Genomic DNA, 21904 nt, shown 5'->3' with positions numbered 1-21904 from the left:
ATCTGCTAGCATTTTGAGTTCTGTAGTACATTCTCAGGACAATGCCATGTCTGCATTTTCATTAACTTAAGGAAATTCAGCCAATGTTGAATGTGGACACTGCCCCCTCCCTACCTGTCAGGACAAGTAAATATTGCTTAGTTTGCCCTTCAAACTGATAAAAACCAATTAATTCTTCTTCGGTAACTAATTGTAATTTTGTACAATATACTCAGTTCTGGTAAATTTTTTACTTAGATGCTTGACCCCACTACCACTGACAGCAGACCTGGAAAAGCCCAAGGTATTTCTTTGTCTTGGTCTTTGCAGGTAAGACTGATCTTTAGCCATAGCAGACCTCTCAGGCCTGAAGGAAAGGCTGGAGCAAGGAACACTTACCCCTTGTAGTTAGAGAGGACTCAAACACACAGGAGCACTCAAACACTTTAAGACACGATGGGAGGCCTCCATGGGTATTGAGGGTGCTGGCTCATGTCCCTGAAAGGTATCTTGATTTCTTGTGAAAGGTCATGGTGATCAGGAGGTATTACTGAGGACTGGAAGAAAGCACATAGCACTCTCATTTTCAAGCAGGGCAAGGAGGAAAATCTGAGAAACTACAGATTAGTCAGACTCATCTCAACCTGTGGGAAGGTGATGGAACAATTTCCCCTGAGAGCTGCTTCCAAACACAAAGGCCAGGAAGTTCACTGAAACACAAGAAAAACATTTTACTCTGAGGGTGGTCAAACACTGGAATCAGATTCCAGAGAGGTAATGGAATCTCCATCCTTGGAGACACTCAAAACTCATTAAACATGGCTCTGAGCACCTCAGAGCAGCAAAGCTGGAGCAGGGATCTCTAGTCCTACCCAACAGCCTCAGCCATTCTGTGATTATTGACTTTAACACAGAACATTGCAGGAAAAATACTAGATCTGCACAGCAAAAGCTTGTTTTAATTTGTGAATATCCTGTGCCATCATCAAGGGTGCCACCTGAAAATTACTGTTGCCATTACAGTCATGTAAGAGTCACATACTTGAGTGGACTAATGCATACTTTGTTTCTGTGATCACACACATGCATTCCTGTGCGCTGAACATGAGCTGAATGGCAGGCAAAGGAGATAAGTTTGCTCTCCCAGCATTTCCCCAAACCTGGTTTGTCAGGGCAACTGGCACATCCTGCACCTTTTTAATTTTTTTTTTTTTTTTTCTTAAATCAAGTCCACCTTCTATGCCTCAAAGGCACTGAGTTTTATCTCTGTGGTAGGACAGTTCTTATCCTGACCTACAGTACTAAACCTATTCCTTCAGCTGCCCAGAGTCTCTCTTTAGCTGTACAGATGAAAAGGCAGGTTTGTCACTCCCCTGAAATTACACTGAGACATACTTTTCATTCTCTCCAGACCTCATTTTCTTTTTGTTTTCTTCCATTTGTTTCTACCCGATGAGCAGGGGAAGCCTAGGGTTTGTTTATCTTCAGCTTTCTCTCTGCAAGTTGTTCAGCTATTTCCTTGGTCTCACTGTTAACCATAACCTTCAATCACAGGACTCAGTTGTTCTTTTTTCTTAAAAAAAAAGGCTACAAGTTACAATGTAAAACCAGTGTTCCACCCATAATTATTTCTGTTCCTCCTCTTGTCCACGCTCTTCAGATTTCCTACATTTTATTTTGGATATTTTCTTCTGTCATTCATAGTTCTTTTTCCTCTTTTAGTATGTTTTCTTTGTCTCAAACAGATCATTCTTTCTCATCCATAAGAGCATGCAGTGCTTTTCTCCCTGCTGAGCACCATGGAACTATACGTGCAGCTGAAATGAAGGATTTTTATTTATTTATTGGTGTAGCAAAAATTTTTAGTATCTATTAATATCATGTTACTGGGCTTTGTCTCTAAATGACTCTCTTGGCTTGTCAGAAGCACATTCAGCACTAAGAACAAGAGTCTGAGAAGTCTGGATTTGGCTTTTGACTCAGTCGTACCTGATCTTCTCTCAGCTCACAGCAGAACTCAAATTTCTTTTTAAAAGTCCTTCACTAGTGGAGGAGCTGTTTGATTTACTGTGAAAAATCCTCCAATTGGATCAAATATGGTTTGTAAAATTAATGAAAGGCTGACCTGATTGTCTTGTGAAGGTAATTCAGAGGGACATGCTAGTGCTCCTGACCCTCCTGGAGTGGAATACAAACGAGGACATTTCCTTTCAGCAGCCCTGTTTCTGGACCTCTCCTCATCACCACTCCATACCCCCAAACCTGGCTGGCTTCTAAAGCCAAGCCAAGCTAAAGGCTTCTTTTCCTCTGTGCTGGTTTTTCATGTGAGCAGCTGGGTGTGCAAAGTCAGAGGATGCTGGGTTTATAGCTGCTCTCGCCGTGACCCCTGCTCTGTCAATATTGTCACATTGACTCGTTGTTTTCACTGCCATTTAAATAGGCCAGAGATGCAGTTAAACAAGAAATAAATAATCAAAGCTTTTCCTCTCTTTCTGTTTTACATTGCAAAAGTGGAGAGTTAGGAACAAAAGATCACTCTCTGCTGATGATGAAATAAAGCCTGAAAACAGGGATGTTATTTTCTACTGTAGGGGCGCAGATTTCCAAACGTGAGCATGCTTCGGCGGTGCTGCTGCGCACGGCGGTACCCTCCTCCTGGTTTCCCTGCTGCTGCATCATTCCTGCCCGGCCTCCAGCTGCCCGGAGCCGCCACCGTGCCCGGGGATGCTGCTGCGCCGAGATCCGCCCCGCCGTGCTTGGGGATGGAGAGAGAAGCTCTGCAGGTGTGGGCGTCTGCACCAGGGCCGTGAGCTTCACGGGTGGTGGGTGAGCTGAGTGCCAGCAGTACACACGTGATGTCTGTACGAGGCTTCCTCTGGCAAATGATGGGAGTGGAAGCAGTATTGTGCATGCAGGGATCGCATCTCCCGGACTGCTTTTCTGCTCCTGCCTCGGAAACCCACATCACCAGGAAGAACGGAGTACAAAAGATCCTAAATTTCTGTCTGGGTGGGGAGAGAGATGAAAATATGGTTAACATAATTTTTTCCTTACTTTAACAAAGTGTTTGAATCTTCAACCTTTCTATACAAGAAAGAGGTGGAAACCAGTAACATTCCAAGGAGAAGTGCTAAGCAAAGAAAGGATGTTCTGTGTTTTAGCCTTGACAAAACAGTTCCTTGGCTCCTCTGCACAGACACTGCTCCAGAAAAGAGTTTTAATGCAGCAGTATAACCTCTCAAAGCAATCAGAGTGACCAGCAGACTGAAGGAAGAGTCAAAGCAAGCATTTTTCTTCGTAGCTTTTGGAGAAGCCTGAGGATTATGGCTAAATGAGATAGGATTCAAACATCTGGGAAAATAAATTTTTGTCTTACTTCCCCATTAAAGGCCCAAAAGAGCTGTGTGGGCTGCAGAAGTAATCTCTAAACCACCTTTCCAACCTGGTGTGTGGCATCTGTTGTCTTAGCACAACAGTTCTAGAACAGGCAGAGCAACAACTTGAGAATGTAATGAGCCAGTGATAGCTGAGGGATGAGATTCAGAAGGGATGAGATTCAGCTGTGGAATGAATTCAGAAGTCTCGTCAGGGTCTAGAGACTGAGGTACAACGGAGAGACCAGTCCGTGCTCCTTCCAGTGCTCCACTTCAGGACCACTGCAGACGTAATTGTAATCCCACTGAATCCCAAACTATGTGCCTACTAAAAATTCCCATGTTACTCTTTTTGGCTCTGCTGTCACTCCTTACTGGTGTTTTGGAATAGAGACCTGGGCAGTCCCCAAATCACATCCCTATGAAGATCCCACCATTACAGCCTGATGTGGGCCTGATATTTCTGGGTCTGAGAGATTTTAGCTTGCTAGCAGCTGCCAACTTTATTCCAAGGAAAAATTTCTCAAGAAATCTTCTTCTCAAAACAATCTTAGGAAACAACTCTTCTTTCTCAAAACAATTTTTCTCCAGGTGGTGTTTTGCTGATTCTCTAGTTTACCCAAAAGGATTAAAGAGGTGTTATTTCTATTCACTAATCATGTTAAGTCTGTATTGGAACACCTTATAAAAGGTGGTAAGAATTAGACAATAAAGCCTTTTTTCTATGCTCTTTGCCGTCTGAAATATTTGGAGTCTCTCATCTTTCTTTTGTGTCCTATAACAACAGCCTAGCCCATGTAAGTGTGAAAAGAACAAGGATGACAGAGATTTGCAGTCTGACAGTTTTAACTTCAGTGGGAGTGCCATTCAGAAATGGCACTGTTGAAATTCTTTTGATGTCACACAGCTCCTGAAGGGCTATTACCTTGTGGCTTGAGGCAGGATTCAGGAACTAGGGCCAGTAGATGTCGTGGCAAAACAAATACTCATAAATATAATGAACTTGACATGCTCAATAGCTTGTTGCACCCAAGGAGGTAAAAATACAGCAGATCATTTGGTGTAAATCCCAGTTCACAATATGCAAGTAATTTCTTTCATCTGCACAATAGCTAAGACTCACTGGAATTAAAAAGTAGGTGTTTCTTAACCAAAAATAGTATAGCCCTATAGGAAGAATAGTCCATGATACAGAGCAGTAAGTACCAACATAGGGAATAAGAATTCTTTGCTTATTATACAGGAGGAAGCTCATTCATTTTTAAGCTAATAAAAATGAGTAGGAAACATAAAAATATCATACAATTTTCCACAGCCGATACATATCCATACTTTGGAGATTACTCTTTTCGAATTTCTGCTCTTCTTCTGATGTAGCAAAAGATTAATTACGAAGAATGGATTCATTGTTGACCTGCACTGTTGATGAGACAAAACATAAGGAAAGACAGGCATCCTTCATATAATAAAGTTCCAGTTCTGAGAGGCAAAGATGGGCTGAGTGGAAGGCAGCTGCAGAGCAGAAATCTGCACCATAGTTACACAGCCTGTATTATCTTCGTAGCCAATGGTGGCAAACCAGCATTGCAAGAAAACTGCCCACCTCATCCCAAAGAACAGCTCCAGAGAGATTCATCTAACCCATGTGAGATCTTGATGCAGACACAAAAAAAGTTGCAGAAGCATCACTTTCTCTGTTGATTGTAAAGGGAGACTGGACAACAAACTGAGATGCACAGCAGGACAGTACAGAAGTCTGTACTGAGCAGTGAACTGTTTCCTTGTAATAGTCATTGCTATAGTGCTGGATTTTTGGTTCTGCTGTTCTGTCATCCCGAAGACAAACCTGAGAAAAGGGAACTGGTGCTAGACCTTCTCCACCATACTCATGACTATCTTCCATCGTCTTACAAAGAAATCCCTGTTTTGCTGTTTGGAGACACAAGAACTACTGACCTAACAGGAGTTTGTTTTTCACAACAAGCTCATATATCACTGTATGCCTATGAATATAGCAGGAACTGCAAGTCTGCTTTCCACTGTCAAAAATAATAGTAATTATCATATTTTTAATGCATATGTCTTAAAATACGCAGCTCTTCCTGTGCTTGTTCGGCCTGCGGATTGCACAGTACAGGTTACATTGTTTCTGCACATAGGACATCCAACTTGCTGTACAGGCGATTTTATGTTGGCATCGTTTCTCTCTGTGATGTTTTTGGCTGTGGTAGAGTTAATTTTCTTCACAGTGGCTGGTGTGGGTTATGTTCTGGATTTGTTCTGGAAACAGAATCGATAATTCAAGGATATTTTGATTATCAATGAGCTAGGCTTACACAGCATCAAGGCCTTTTCTGTTTCTCACCCCATCCCATCAGGAGAGGGCTGGGTGTGCACAAGGAGATGGAATGGGACACAGCCAGGACAGGTGACCTCAGCTGACCCCAGGAATACCCTAGACCATATGGTCATGCTCAGCATGTAAAGCTGGGGGAACAAGCAGGGGGAACATTCAGAGTGCTTCCCTGAGGATGCCAAAACACCTGCTTGACAATGGGGAGCAAATTTCTTGTTTTGCTTTGCTTGTTTGCATGGCTTTGGCTTTACCTCCTAAACTGTCATTATTCCAGCCTAAGAGTTTTCTAATTTTTACTCTTCTCATTCTCTTCCTCATCTGACTGAGTGGGGAATCAGGTGAATGTCTGTGTGGCACTAAGCTGCCAGTTGGCATCAAACCATGACACTCTTAAATTTTTGCCAGCAACAAATGCTTGAAAAGAAGAGCTATTACATATGAAAGTGCAACTTTAAACAACATTCAAGTTCTCCAAATCAAAATTTGTCAAGACATGGTAGTAGAATCATGCTTCTGAAAGTATAATAGCCTCTGAAAATGGAAATTGGAAAAATTGAGGAAAAGAGATTTTTTTTTTTTTTTAATTAGGAATCCTATCCTACAAACCCCAAAGTATTACATTGAGAAAACCTCATATTTTCAATTAAAAATGTTTTTTGACATTAATGCATTATGGGTTTGCTCTGGTGATCTCACTTCATAAGCCTGCAAGTGATGGGTGTGTGTGTCTCCATAAAGCCAGAATACAACTATTACTGTAGGTGAGTTCACCAGTATGGTTGGTGTGGGTTTGCCTAGGATGCAACAAAGCAAATAGTTGAACCCACCAAAAAAACCTTGGTGGTGCAGTTAGCAGGGACCAAATACATAAAGTTCTTTAAAGACAGTGACATGGAGATGTGGCAGCAGCTCCAAAATAGTGAGTGTTTTCCTAAATCAGCGTATTTCTGTACTGACCCTTCCAGAGAGGGGGGGAAAAAAAAAAAATCAGCATCTGCTCTCAGAATTCTCTGCATTACCAAGCACAATAGAGATATTCCTAACATTTGAAATCAGAGAATTAGGACTGATCTCCTGGCACCCAACAGAGCAGTTAAAAAAATGTTCTTAAACACCATTGTTCATTGCTTTTACTTTATTGGGTAGCTGATACCTTCTAAAGATAAACATTAAGAAATACCATCCCAAAACTTACATATTTTTAGAAATGTACAGAACGGTACAGAACTGTTGCCACATTATAATTGTAGGGGTTTTTTTACTATTATTACTCCATTTCCTAAAAAGTATTTTCCGATTCTTACAGCAAAAGTATTTTCAAAGATAAATTTCAATGACAATTTTATGTAGGCTACCAAGTATAATGCTTATTGGTTACTGTTGTTTCATGATGGTTCTTGAGAAGTTAATTGTGGATTGATTGCTGGACCCAGGAGGAACTGCTGGTGGGGGCAGCAAGGTCATTTTCATTTGCTTTTATCTACAGAGAAGAAAAAGAAAATACGATATCATCTTTCAAAAGAAAATCTCTTCTTTGCAATTTGTCAGTCAGAGGTAATAATGGAGCAGGAGTTCTAAGAGCTAGAAAGAATGATTATTGCTCCCTCACTCTACTGAAGCTTTAGCCTTTAGTCCTCTCTATTAGAAAAGCTTTTCCCTTAGGACAGAGAAAAACAAATAGGATACCATGCTCTGTTGCTGCTACTGATGCCCTGGATGAGGTTCACTCTAAGATAGCTCTAAAGTAATGATGCCATGAAATGTAGAAAAGCTAATTTCACCTTCTGTCCTATACAAATTAGCACAAAGAACAGACTCATTTTATGTGAGGTGCACACTTTCTGTTCACCTATTGGGAAATTATTTCTCAAACTAGCTGATCTCATTGTCGGTACATATATGCACCCAAGACTTCAGCTTGGATTTCGGCATGCTTTCTTTCACTCACTGTTCTCCCAACCCATATCAATCAACTCCCCGGCTGTAGCAGACATTTCAGCTGCAGTTGGCACACAGCAGCAGCATGGTTCGACTGTGCTTGCTGAAGGACTTGCCTAGTTTTTACCTTTTCCTGAAGCATTTCCTCTGCTTGTTAAACAGAGAGTGAGGTGCTGTCACAAGTCCTTGTCCCCAGCTGCCTCACCCCACTCATATGCTGCACTGCACTGATCTTTGCTTGGTTCTTCTAACAGACACTTCAACTCACCAAAGCAACACAAAGCCAACCCAGAAAACAAAGCTAATTGATTTCAACTCACAGAAGGGTCTGCCAAGCACCAGGGCATATACAAGGACTGTCAATAACCAAGTTACACACTGTGAACACTGGAGGGGAGGGAAGGGGAGATGCTGGGTGTTACTGCTGTTAGCTGTGATGAGCTTACACTAATTCAAACACTGCTGACACTTGGCTGCAGCACCTTTATTTGTGGAATCACAGAATGGCATGGGTTGGAAGGAACCTTACTGATCATCTGGTTCCAATCCCTCTGCCATGGGCAGGGATGCCTTCCATTAGACCAGGCCGCTCAGTTCCCCATCCAGCTTGACCCTGAACACTTCTGGGGATGGGGCATCCACAAATTCTCTGGATAACCTGTTCCAGTTCCTTACTGGCTTCACAGTAAAGAATTCCTTCCTAATATCTAATCCAAGTCTACTCTCTCTTTCAGTGTAAAGCCATTCTACCTTGTCCTACTGCTCCATGCCCTTGTAAAAAGAATTCCTCTCCATGTCTCTTGTAGGCTTCCTTTAGGTACTGAAAGGCTGCTCTAAGGTCTCCCTGAAGCCTTCTCTTTGCATGAAGACATTTTTTGTTTTTGCAAAACAAATTTGTCAGCTTAACCTAAACAGCACATTTGTAGGGGGGTTATGGTCTGTAACAGGGAAATGAACAAATTTAATTTTTCACATCAAGCTGGTTTTGTTTGTGGTTTTGGTTTTTTTTATCTAAATTTGCAAGTCAGTTATGCTTCATTTTGTACGCCTGTCACTACCTCAACTCAGGTTTTGTATGGGTCTTCATACCCATGTTCTGGTCTAGCAGTTAAACTCTGTCAGTTTCTTTTGACTGAACTTTTAAATGTGGTTCCAATCAAGAAGAGGTTCTCCAAGGCTGCCACATTTTTTGTCAAATTTACAGATACCAAGAGAAATCAGCTTCTGAGAGGGCTTATTTGATACAGGCCTGTCACCAGATAGACAGCCTGCTACACTTCTGTTTTCTTGAAGTTTCAGAGAAGCAGTAAGTAGTTTTCATTAACCAAAAGAGATGCTTACCTGCAACAACCAAAACTGGGGAATGAGCCTCTTATTTTCTCGCAACTGGTGTTCCCGAGACCGTGCCTGTGTATGGTGCCCTCTTGACAGGAACAGGTTGACATACCTGCAATAAAATGTTTTAAATCTTTCACTCTTTTTTTTCTTCTCTTTTAATTGCAAATGGACAAAACTGAAATAGAAGTCCTATGATAATCCATCTTTCTATGAAATGCATCCCAATCCTTTTATCTAACTTCTCTCTGGAAAAGATCCCTTGCACTGGGATTAAATTGTTCAGTTCTCAGCTTTCATCAGCAGCTGGGTGGCTAAGTCTGTTCAATCCAATTCTAAATCCATTTTCTAAAGAAACAACAACATGTTCCACTTCATTTTATGGATTCTTCTATTTGTTAGAGTATTCACATTTTCCAGTGATGTTTTTAATATGTCAGGTAAGAGAGGTAAATAAGTATCAATGAAACAAAGCAAATTCTGCCTTGTGTGAATATCTATCACTCACAATTCTAGCTGCTGGCTACAGGAGGCTGAGCTGGTTGAAAAATCACTTCTGAAGACATGCTGTAATTGATATTTGGGTTAAGGGAAAATTCTCTCTAGCTTTGATGGGAAATGGAAACCACTATGTGTTCATGGAAGTCTTTCAGAATTGTGTAATTATCAAATTTCTTATAAATTTCAATTTAGTTTAGTTTTCATACTGTGTTATGTGTGTGAACTTGCAGGCAGCTCACTACATCCTCTGAAATTGTGGTCTTTGGAGGAAAGCATCATTCAGCCACTTTTACATGCCCTTCTCAGTCCTTTAAGACAACAGCAGAAAGAAATATACAGAATTATCTGGGGGGCATTTCACTGGGCCTTATTTCACATGGATGCTAGTCTGTTTTTCACAGTCTGATTCAACTTTTAGATCCTGCAGTGAATCCCACTGATTTAAGTGGTGATTTTAAAACATACTTACTCAGTGTGCTTTTGAAAATCCTATTCACAGTACACTAAGGATACAAAAGCATCATGGATGCTTGCACAGTAAACAGGCACTGAAACTCCAATCTTTATGTATTTGAAATATTTATCTTTAAAAAATAGAAGAGAACAAAAGCTTGAACAGAGCTATCTTGCTTGGCCCAGCAGTGCCCTTTGAACATGTTCAGTTTTTAACATATACTTGTTGGAACACAGCAAAATTTTTAACACTCTGCAGGGATTAGCTCAAAATATCTGATCCATGAGAGAATCAGAAAACTTTTGATTTCTTCCTTGGTGCAATATTTCTTCCTGCATATGAAATTTAAGCTCTCTGATTTTCAGTGAAATCAGTGATGAAATGTAGCAGATTACTCAGAAACAAAACTTTGTCCACTTTTATTGCAAGTAGGACATGTTTATTTTTAAAAGTACTGGGGCTTAGTTCACAAGCTGTACAGACTACTGTAAGAACAAGAACTAGTATATGGTATTTTTCTATAAGATAAAGAGCAATAAAATTTGAGTCCTTTGTTTCCTTTCCTCCCACCTTGGCATATTTTGATTAGTAAGGAAAATTACCATTGAATCCCCAAACTCCTCTTCCCAAGAGCTAGTTATCCTCATGTTGCACAAGGCATTACAGAGATTTATTAGTTTAATTAACCTGTTCTCGCTGCCTGACTCGTTTGTAGACATATGGAGGGAATGGTGGACGGGAGACATATTTGCCTTCTCCTGCTGTGACATTGAAAACTCCACATTCATAAACCACTTTGCCTCTTGAAACTGTCACAAGTGGAACTCCATGACAGACCATTCCTTCAAATATATTGAAGTTATTTGCCTGGTGATGTGTCTTTGCAGATATTGTCCTGTGTTTACAAAAACAGCACACAAAATACAACACACAAAATTACTACGATCATTTCATTTGACTTCATTATAAAATTTTGATAAATTGATATAGGAAGAAAATTTAGCAACATTATTTAACTATGACACTGTACAGTGCATCATAGAGAAGCTGCAGAAATAGGATAGCACAATAACATTTCATTGAACAGTAACTGCATTTCAAAAGAATGAAGAGGGAGTCAAAAGGACAGAACTCAGCAGCCTTTAAATGCAAAATTTTCCACTACAAAAGAGATCAGTGGAAAAAAAATCAGGTTGTAATATTTTCTTTGGATAACATGATTTCATTTTGCCTTGTCAAGCAAATATCTATGCACAATTCAATCAGAAAAAGTCTGACCTTTTAGCTGGAATGACTTGCAATTTCAAGTTTGAAAAGCATGGCTGCAATGTTTCAAAGACTGAGTCTCACAAATAACACAAAGACCATTTCACTGGAAAGTCAGTAAATGGTAATGATTTTTGGTAATGCTTGGTGTGAGCTGGATTGATTCAATGACTTACTGCCCAAATATCTTAATGCTGCTAAATAATAACGACATCACACTTCTACATACCTTTACTCCAAGGGTATTAAGTAAGTTATCATTTCAGACTTCAACAGTACTCATTTGAATGATGGTATTATTGCTTTTTGTATATATATAGACCTCATTCTATATGATTTCCATTTTTCTAGACAATCTTTCCAACTCTAACTGGCTATTTTAAAGGCTGAGTCAATGCTAGAGCTGACATTACTATCTGGAAGTCCAGGGTGTGTACACTTCCTTTATTGTCTATTTTCCCTACTAAGCTACTTACTATAATTACAGACTTTTAATTTCAGTTAGTTATTTTATTCACTTCTGGTATCCAAGCTACAGATTGTATCTATTATTACGATAGTTTATACTTTTATTGTCATTTATAATTTCTGAAAAGAAAGAAGCTTTGTGCTTTTGGCTACCAGTTGGGCTTTTTCCAGGATGAGTGCTCATGCAATCAAAATCTATCATGCACATATTACAATGTGTATACATATATACATGCATTGTTCCAGAGATGACATCTTTTTGCAAAGGAATTGTCAAATTCAAAAGCAATATGAAATATTAATAGATTAAAATATCAATCAATTTGGAGAAATATTTTTTTTTAGCTTTAGTCAATATCCTTATCAAAATGAGAAAACCACAAAAATATCTTTATCTTATTTGGAGTATAACAATTTTGAAAAATAATCATATAAAATATTAGAAATTATTACTTATAAAGAGGAAAAATAATTAATGGAAGGATACTTAATTTCCTTTCATATCATTTTGTTGAACTTAAGAGTAACTGGTTCTGCTAAGGGCTATATTTAAGGCTTGGTGGTAACTGATATTTCAAAGGCTATATATATGTAAATATCATCTAGGACCAGTTTACTCATAGGAATAAAACCTTTGCCTTATGCAACACAGCTTGAGCAGAAAACTTACGTATGCCTGCTCACCAATATCAGCATCATCTTGTAGGTTCATGTTGGGAAAAATCAAACCTCTCTTGTTTTCACTAATCCTGTTGAATGCTATCGAACAAATTTATCCATGGTTGTTAGAACAGCCCTGTAAGGAGTTTGTGAACATACTCCTCTAGCCTATTGCATTACCCTTATGGGTCTAATTGCTAGAACAGTAGGTAAGAACAACTGTAATAATCTTTGACATTCTCTGCATATATGTTCTATCTGCTTGCACAATTGCACTGAGACATGAAAAGAAAAATGGAGAAGGTAATTTGAGGAAACACAGAAAAATAAGCAAGATCCTTAATCAATATGTGAGCTGCTTAAATGTGCTAGAACAGGATCACTAGAGGTAACTATGTCTCAGAGGTAAGTACGTCTTTCATTTAAAGATACAAAATGAATGGAAGTTGGCACATTTGAGAGTAATATCCATTTGTACAGCTAAACCTTGCAATAGGACAAAACACATTTCCAGAGCTTGTCTTAACAATAAACCTCAATAGAATTAATTTATAACTCTTCTGCTGAAACAAGCTATAGATCACGCTGCCCTTTCTGAAGGTGAATTGAATTTTCCCTGATGGAAATCAAAATTTGCCTGTGATTTTACCCTTTGACATTATCAATGTCAGTAAAAGTTTCAGGTAGCAAACAAGCAACCAAATAGAACTTGATGGTATGTTTGGGTTTGAGGCTCTCAGTTCAGCAGCCTTATGCAACGGACTGTTTACAGCTGTATCACCAATCTCAGTAGCAGGCAGCTTAGCAAATTTCTGATGTTTGCTCTCAGCTAACGGCAAAACCAGTTGTAACCTACTAATAATCCAAGAAACCAAGACTGCCACCATAGCAGAGTACAACTGAACAGTTGTCTCCAGCATCCTAAGTGATGCCTGACACAAGGGGTTACCCAGCATGAGAACAGATTCTGAGTCCAGGTTTCAAAAATTTGTATTGTATTTTAAAATAACATTTGGAAAACTTCTCTATTGTGGTTATAAATTGCAGTGGCTCCTGTTTCAAACAATCTTTTCTCAAATGGAGACTGAGATCAGGACAATTACTTTCACATTTAAAAGAACATTCTCCTCTACAAAGAGGATACTCTATAGGCATCAGGCCCTATATTGTTCTTACTCACATCAGTGTTTCCAGGCAGTTCACTTCAGCTGCTTTTGATACACCTGGCTTGCAAAGCTATTTGAAGCTATTAATACATACATTGCCATTCTCTAGTACCAAACAGGAAGATATGCTTCTGAAATTGGTTTTTCTTCACCACCATACTTCTGTCCAACTAATTCAGAGTAAAAGGGTAATTTAGTCTAAGAACAACTGACAGATTTGCTCTAACTGTGTGACGATTCAGTGACTAATTGTACTGGATTTATCTGTGCTTTTCGTGAGAAAGGACTTACAGTCGCTCTTAGAGTATTGTAACTAAATAAACTACTGCAGCTTGAAACTTGGAAAAGAGCAGCAGTTAAGACTAATGCAGCAACATGTAGGGTGAAATTCAAAACTATACAGGTAGTCAGCTCAAGTTATGACCTAAAACTTTGTTAAGGAGTTAGAGGGACCAGTTCTCATCTCAACAAACATGTCTATGCTTCAGTCAGAGATTGAAACAGTAAACAGTGGGTTACAATTGGGAGTGGGACATGGATGAAGGGAAACCTTCATTGAACGTTGGAGTGATCTTATGTCTTTTGTAATGCATAGGACATGAAGCTACATCAGCTCTAGAACCAAAACTTTGACTACCATAAGCATCATCCCTTTAATTTTCAAAGTCACATAAGTAAACAAAGGAAGAATTTAATTACATTCAGTGGAAATAGCTGCATGCCTCATCCAGATTTCTTTAAAAATTTAAGATACAAGAATGTGAAGGTATGCTGTAGACAATAACCCTTAGGTAAGAATAGCTGTTCAACATCTCAGTAAAGGGAGGACACCTATTTTATAATCAATGAATTACCTCATTTAAAACATAGTAATAAAATCTGTAATTGAGAACAGCTCCTTTGTTGACAGCTGCCAAAGAAAACCACCTTATGTAGGAGTGAGTATTTGAGCTGTAAGTAATTCTCTCAATGCTTATAGTGCAGTATCTCTGAGCTTTTCAGAGCTGGGGGTAGGTGAGAGATGCCACTTTGCTAGGGACAGTATCTGCCTTTGTGAGTTGCCTCTTCTAATCACTTTCTGATGCCTTTGAACACTATATATTGTTAAACTAATTTTCTAAAATCTAGAAAAAACAAATCTTTCACCTTTCTCTGTTTTCTGAGTCACCACTCAATTATAATGATAATTAAGAGTTTTATTTAAAAGAAAAGCAAAGAACAGGAAAAAGAAAATAGAGGAAAAATAAGAAAGTCTTAAAATCTGTGTGTAAAAATGCTAGCTATAAGCCTATAATGAGGATTAAAAACCTCATGGCCTACTTTATATTAAGGAATTGCAATAACTGCATATGCAAATATATGCAGAAAACTATTTGTAAAGTTGTGTTCCTAGCCTCTTAAAAAAAAAATCTTCAGTAAACATTACTTTTGAGTAGTTATATGAATTGAGAAGATTTGTAGATAAAAACATATGCAAGGAGAGGCAGGAAGTTAATGTCTGGGAGTTTCAGATCAAAGTGACTTATCTGAAGTAATGGGATCTTTATTTCATGCAATCGTATCTCCTAAAATTCATAATTTTAAGGGGAGGTAGAGAATGACAACAAAATATTTTTTTTATTATGGTAAGTAGCTCATTTATCAACAGTATTATCCAGTCTGGTCCTATAAATTGTTCCAATCTGATACAGGATGGAAGTAAACATTTGTGAAAAACTGTGGGCAGGAGAAAAGCAGTAACGAGAAATTAGATTGCAGAAAAGCTTACAAAAAGAAAAGAACACAAATTAGTCTATTCAATGACTAGAGAAGATCTTGAAGTGTTTACAAGGGAAAAAAGTCAAATTTATGAAAGGGAAAATAAAGAATAGTTTCATTTTTTGGGTAACGTTTCTGAGATTCACTTCTTTAAAGAGACCAAGTGACATTTTGGAGACAGCAAGTTACTAGGGAAATGTATATCATACACTCTCAGAGAGCCTTATCTTGTTACAGTTCACAGAACCGGACTGTCACTGAGGTTGGAAAGCATCTCTGGAGATCATCTATTCCAAGCCCCCAGTTCTGATCAGGGTCAAAGTAGGCTTCTCAGGGCCATGTTAAATTGGGCCTCCAAAGAGGGAGATCCACAATCTCTGTGGGCAACCTGTGCCAGTGTTGGATCACCATCACAGAAAAAGAGATTTGTTTATCATGTTGAAATGAAATTTCCTGTATTTTAATTTGTACCTATTGTTTCCTTCTCCCCATTTTCTTAATTTGAGATGTCTTTGGCAGGATTCTGGTGAATTAGTGTACATTCATGCATGCACACCTCTATCACTTGTGCAAAAGAGCATAGGGCTATTGAAAATGCCCAAAACATACTTGTTCTATGCATAGATATTTGTACGTCACATTATTTCATTTTGTCTCATTGTGACTAGATGCAGTCATCCATATATTCAGAATTCAAAATTATGCTCCTTCATCAAAAAAGTAAGACAGTTGCAGCATTGTTTATTCTAATCTTCGGCTAACATCTGGTTTCTTCCTCTCTTATGTTACTAAAAGTTACAGGCAGTTACTTGGCAGAGTGCTTAAACGTGGTAACATCCCCGCTTAACCCTCTGAGGCTGAAGACTTGACTACAAATGAGACAAACATAGGCTGCAGATTTTGGTTCTAACAAATGCAAAAGATTTAGCCATGAACATATCCACATGCAAGCAAAGGCATTGAGGGAACAAATGCCAGCATACAGGGGAACTCTGACATTTTGCTGATTCACATCCAGTCAGTTCCCCTTAAAATGCAAAAATACTAGAAACAAACAAAAAACCCACATCTTCCTCTGTCATGTCAGGCAGGTAGATTACAGAGTGACCTGTCTTTTTCCTCCCTCCTGTCCCCTCCTCAGGCTCCCCACACCACATTTCCTGCAGGTCAGGGGCCCCTCTGTGGCAGCTGTACCGGGGCTGCAGCCACCACTGCCCTGCTCAGGGCTTGAGCCCGGCTCCACCAGCACGTGGGGCACAAGCTGTGCCTGCCAAAGTGGGCCACTCCAGCAAAGCCCAAAGAGGAGGGTGCTACCTGCACAGCCAGCTCTGCCTTTGCAATCAGAAGTGTCTAACTTCTCAGCTATATTTTATGAGGGAAAACCCCTGGGGAGTGTGGCTTCCCAGTCTGCATGTTGTTATAATGAAGTACCTGGACTTAGAAAGTTAAACTCTTCTCAAGACAGGTTTTTTTTATCCTTATGGGTGTTTGATCTTGCCTTTGGGACCTGATCCAAAGTTTACTTGCGAGGCTGCGACAGGCTACAGTGAATTGAGTCCTAATATCTGCTGGGAGCTGGATGTCTCTTTATGAGATCTTTAGGACCTTCTGCACCTACTTTACGAGGGATGCTCAGCTCTGCCTGAATTGGGCACTGCAGTATTTAGACTCCTTGCTGAGCATTTCTGAAACAAACCCTAGAGGTATTATACTCTTGCTTGCTTTCAAATAGCTAAAGGCATCAGTGTTAGAGGACACTGACTTGCTGACAGGTGAAATTCCCTTTCCCTTACTTTGCTCTCTCCTCCTGAAAAAGTCTTTACAGTTGCTTTTGTTTCACAGACTTGGGGCTTTTATATTATTTGTGTGCAGCTGAAAGAAGTCTGTGAACAGTCTTCATCATAGCACAGATTAAAATAAGATGGTACAGTGAGTACACATTTGCTGCCTACACGCGTTTTCCCAAGGAGTTTTCACAGAACAATCCTGTTTGCACAGACTGTGCTTGGGATGCTGAGGGTGTTGAGGTTTGCAATATGATATTTGGTAGCACATGGCTTGCAGCAAACCAACAGAACTCTTTTGTATTTTTGTGATCTTTAATGAATGGAATAAGTATGAGGAAGCTAATAAAAAGACCTACTTAGGCAGGACTCACAACTCATCTTTTGTAATGCAGCTTCTAACCAATTTGTACATTTAATGCTTCTTCCCAATAATGCTTGCTGTCATGCAGACCTGCTAAAAACAATATTCAAATGCTTTTAAACACAGTAGTAAATGCGGTAATTGTTGATATATTTTCTGCAGAAATAACCAGAAAATGCTACAGAAATAGGCCAGTCAGTGAAGCTGACCCTGAAAAGGAAAAACTCAGCTAGAGCAGCAGAGTGCGGAAGCAGAACCTTAAATTGCAATTGCTTCCAGCTTGCAGAGCCGTCACGTTGAATTCACTGTGGTTTTGTAACCTAGAAAGAGAAAATCGTGAATGCTCAAATAGCACCCAACATGTTACTGTGCAATGATGTGGGCGGGGAAATGCAGCTGATTTTGTAGGGATACAAGTTTTTGTATTAAAGAGCTGCATTACCTTTCTAAATTACTCTAGAATCTTCTGTATAGACTTCCTCTGACAGACTGTGAGAAGATCAATTCCTCACAGCAATACTTCAGCAATTGTCTGACTCATTAGGCTGGTGTCAATCAGAATGTCACGACTACAGCAAAACAACCTCAAACCAGAACTGGAAAATTGCATTTCCCTCTTGCAAGACTTATGGTTGCAAACAAGAAAAAAAAAAATCATGCACAAAAGAGGAAGAACTTAGCAAGAAACAGGAAGAAGCCTATTGTGAAACTGAAAATCACTCCCCAGAATCAACAAAGCACACGAGGCTGTGCCTTGTGTAACATCTCAAATGGCTGAAATCCGTTAGCTAAATCCCTTCTTTCTGCTGAGCTGTTTATGCCCTCTTCAGGATTTGGAGTGAAATTAATAGACAAGTTCCAGTGAGATTTATTTATACTTTCTCATATAGTTCACAAAATTGTACCTGCAGAGAGATTGTTCCCTGCAAACCCAAAAGGATAAACAATGAGAACAGTACCAGATCAGGAAGAAAAATATTGGCTGAATTTAAAATAAGCTTGCTCAGTAAGAAAATACAGTTTAAATGTGTAAAAAATGCTTCACAGTTGCAGTGAGTGAAAAGACAATTAGAGTACTCAGGAGAGAGTGAAGAGAAGCAGAAGGAATGTTTGAGAGGCAAAAAGATAATTACAGGAGCTGACAAAGCACCTTGAGAACATTGTCAGAACTCTGCTATCCTTCTAGATTCATTTGTCCCCAGGCAGAGCAGAAGAGAGTTCAGAAAACAATCCTTCAGGGTGTTTTAAATCGGAGTTCATATCTTCACTGTCCTGAAATAGCTCAGTGCTGGTATCTCAAAATATGCTTGCTCAACATGCCGGAAGCCATAATGCACACGAAAATCTCCCTGACCCAGCACTGGGCAGGCCTCTGTATTTATTTGGGTTGTTGACACTCTTGAAACTTCTTCTGCTGGTGCTGTCAGTTTTTTTGTGGGACTTCTGAATAGCAGCCTCCATATCCTCAAATGTTGTAGCTTAAAACACAGAAGACTTCACACTTTCACATGGTTTTGCTACTCATTCATATACTGAGAATTATATATCAAAAATCAAAAACCCAGAAGATTGGTCAAAAGACTTCTGTTTGTGTAAGGTAAATCTAGGATTGGGCAGAGGGGGTGGAGTGTGTTATCTATTTGTCTACCAAAATCAGACATGTCCAGTTACGTTTCAGAACTTTCCTACACCAGGAGCAGAGTCTTCAACTCTTTCAAAAATCAAAGGCTGAAAGCAGAGTTTTACGGTCACACTGCTCACTAGAGCTGAGCCCAGGAAGAAAACTGCCACCCCAGAGCACTTGCTGACCTGCTGCTGAGTGCACGGGGGGTCAGAGGTAGGGCTGGACTGTTGGGGTTCCTGCAGACTGAAGTCACCCTGTGCAGCACTGGAACATGGAGATGCACTCACAGAGCTCGTAAGCGCCTCAGCTGAGAGACAACTCCCCAGGTGACCTGGCTCTGTGACAGACAGCTGCCAGACCATTTTCAGGCAGCTTGAACAAGACCAGGATGGGCACAGCAGCCAGAGAAAGACTCAAGACATAATTCCTGAAATATTTATAGAGCTCTGATTACGGGGTTGGCTGATGGTGTGAATACACCTGAGCACAGGAATCAACCATAATGCACAGTACACTGTGTGAGTGGAGGCTTCTAGAAAGACACTTCATGCCCTTTCTAGCAAAAATGTACCACGCTATGAAGTCATGCAGGGTGAGACACCAGGACATGTTTGTGCATCTGTCGGTGCCACAAGCTCTAGTCTAACGGATTTACTGTGCACACAATCAGAAAATTCTCCAAATAAAAGCATAAGCATGAATAAATTGAGCTGCAGAGGTAAGTTCAATCCACCTTTGAACATGTTTTAAGTGGGTCTGAGTTCAAAGCACAAGTTTGTAATGGGTCATGCTGCAGCGGGCTCTTCTCCCTGCTCTTTTCAGTGGAGGAATTCAAGCATACTCCAGCACTAAAAAGAGTTGCACTAAAATCCCAAAGGAGTTATTTTTACTCTTAGGATACCAAGCCCTGGTTGCATAATGTACAGACTTTTTAATTTTTGCACTTAGTCAGCTATCAGAGAGAATGCTTTTTAATCCATTTAGAGATCAAAGATCTCTCCTTACATACACTACTGTGGGAGACAAAACCCTTTAATTAATTCACATGAGGTGCTATTTAAAACCACCATAACCTCACCCAAAGGCTTATTGTGGTGCAAAGGCTTTGTGAAGCTTTTTACCTGCAGAAAGGCTGGATAGAGAAGGGGCAGGAAATAACTTCCTGTACATACCTTGTAGCTTTAGGATCCCAGATTACAATGTCAGCATCAGAGCCCACAGCAATTCTGCCCTTCTTTGGGTAAAGGTTAAAGATTTTTGCTGCATTTGTGCTGGTAACAGCTACAAATCTGTTTTCATCCATTTTTCCATTGTGCTGCAAAAGAATGTACAAAAGCAAACTCGTTAATTTTTTAAACAAGGAATGAAAAAAATGTTCTTCTGTTTGAAAAACTACAATGACTGAAAACATATCAGGGTTTTTTTTTGTTGTTTTTTAAATGTCATACTGGAGAGTTTAGAAGTAAAAGTAACTATTTGTTTCAGATGCTCATAATACAGTATACTGCACTAAATACAGTAACTTCATCTTACTTTATCCCACAACAAAGAGAAAAAAAAGGACAACTTTAAACCAAACACTCTGTGGATCCAGCCTCAAGTCAACTAAAATCAAATGTTTTAGCTGGCTTTAAATCTGTAGTTGTGCTCAGCATTTTCCTCAGGAAACATAATATCTCTCGAGGATCTTGGTTTTGGAAAATGGTGACACGGTATTAAGGGGAGCCTAGAAGGTGATAACAGCAAGGCAAGGTACAATCTGGAATATAGGAAAACTGATTTGCAAATTTCTTTAGCAATGACACAGAGTATGGCAGTGATCAGTAAATGCAGCAATCAAGTAGTATAAAAAACAGATTTGTTGAGATGACATTTTAGCAAAATAGTAAATAACGATGGATATACATGTGTCTTGGGACCGTCCACTGCTGTGTAACTAATTTAATCCAGCTTCTATGACTGTTGTTTGGAAAGCCACCTACACTGGCAGAAATATTGTGCACAGGTAAGTCTAGGAATCAGAATGTCACAAAAACATGTTTATGGTGGCCTGTGAGCAGTCATCTGAGATGAAAACTACAATGAAAATTGTGAACACTGCTCTTCTAAGTAATAGTGTGTGGGAAGGGAGGAAAGCTGTTCAGAAAAACTCACACAGCTGTATAATGTTTTACAAGTGAAAAAAGGGAGGGTATTACAAGAACTTTTAAAGAAGAACTTTTAAAAAATGATCCTTCCCAACAGGATGCATTGTTCAAAAGCAGCACTAATGAACACATTCATGTCCCAGTTTCATACGAACCACAAGCTAGATTTCTGTTTACACCAAAAGAAACCTCACTAGAGCTGTGCCACAGGAGAGTACAGGCACAAGTGTGTGTGTTTTGTACATACCAGGTGGAACTGAATCCCAAATACAGATAAACAAGAGATGTCATGAACCACATTCATGCCAAGTGTGTGAGGTAGGTAGTTATACTGTGATGAATGAATAGGTGTCACAGTGCATTATCCACGTGACCTCACTACTGCAAAAGAACTTTAAAAGAACTAGAGCTCCTAGAACATAAGTTCTGCATTAGCCAGAGCAATCATAACACCTAGCATCTAGCAGATTCCTCGAGAGATTTCCTTACCTCACCCCTCATCAGACATTTTCTGAGAAGCTCTGACCATTCTTGATTGGTACTCAGAATCTGAAGTGTGAGGGACTTGAAGGTGCTCATTTCATTTTACCACATGACTGAACCACACATTAGAGAAGCATTTCTTAAAGCATAAATTAGAAGTTGATAGGCACACCACTGTGGAAACTCCTCCAATGGCTAAGTTTGAGAGAGATCGAAGAAGAAAAAATACACAACTGGTAGAGTTGAA

At 39.5% G+C, this 21904-nt stretch overlaps 1 protein-coding gene across 1 annotated transcript in view; it reads right to left on the bottom strand.

Moving 5' to 3' along the window:
- Window positions 1-6947: 6947 nt before the first annotated feature.
- The window catches only part of DPYS (dihydropyrimidinase), a 31019-nt gene continuing 16062 nt past the window's right edge, over window positions 6948-21904 (bottom strand). Inside the window, exons 7-10 of the mRNA XM_040063905.2 lie at window positions 20200-20342; window positions 10625-10832; window positions 8989-9094; window positions 6948-7189 (exon numbers count right to left, since the gene is read on the bottom strand). Of these exons, the coding sequence (XP_039919839.1) occupies window positions 9020-9094; window positions 10625-10832; window positions 20200-20342 (426 nt within the window). The 3' untranslated portion in view covers window positions 6948-7189; window positions 8989-9019. The remainder of the gene's footprint in view (window positions 7190-8988; window positions 9095-10624; window positions 10833-20199; window positions 20343-21904) is intronic.

This window comes from Hirundo rustica, chromosome 1, assembly GCF_015227805.2.
Source record: "Hirundo rustica isolate bHirRus1 chromosome 1, bHirRus1.pri.v3, whole genome shotgun sequence".
Lineage (NCBI taxonomy): Eukaryota > Metazoa > Chordata > Aves > Passeriformes > Hirundinidae > Hirundo > Hirundo rustica.
This window is presented reverse-complemented; position numbering and strand designations above follow the sequence as displayed.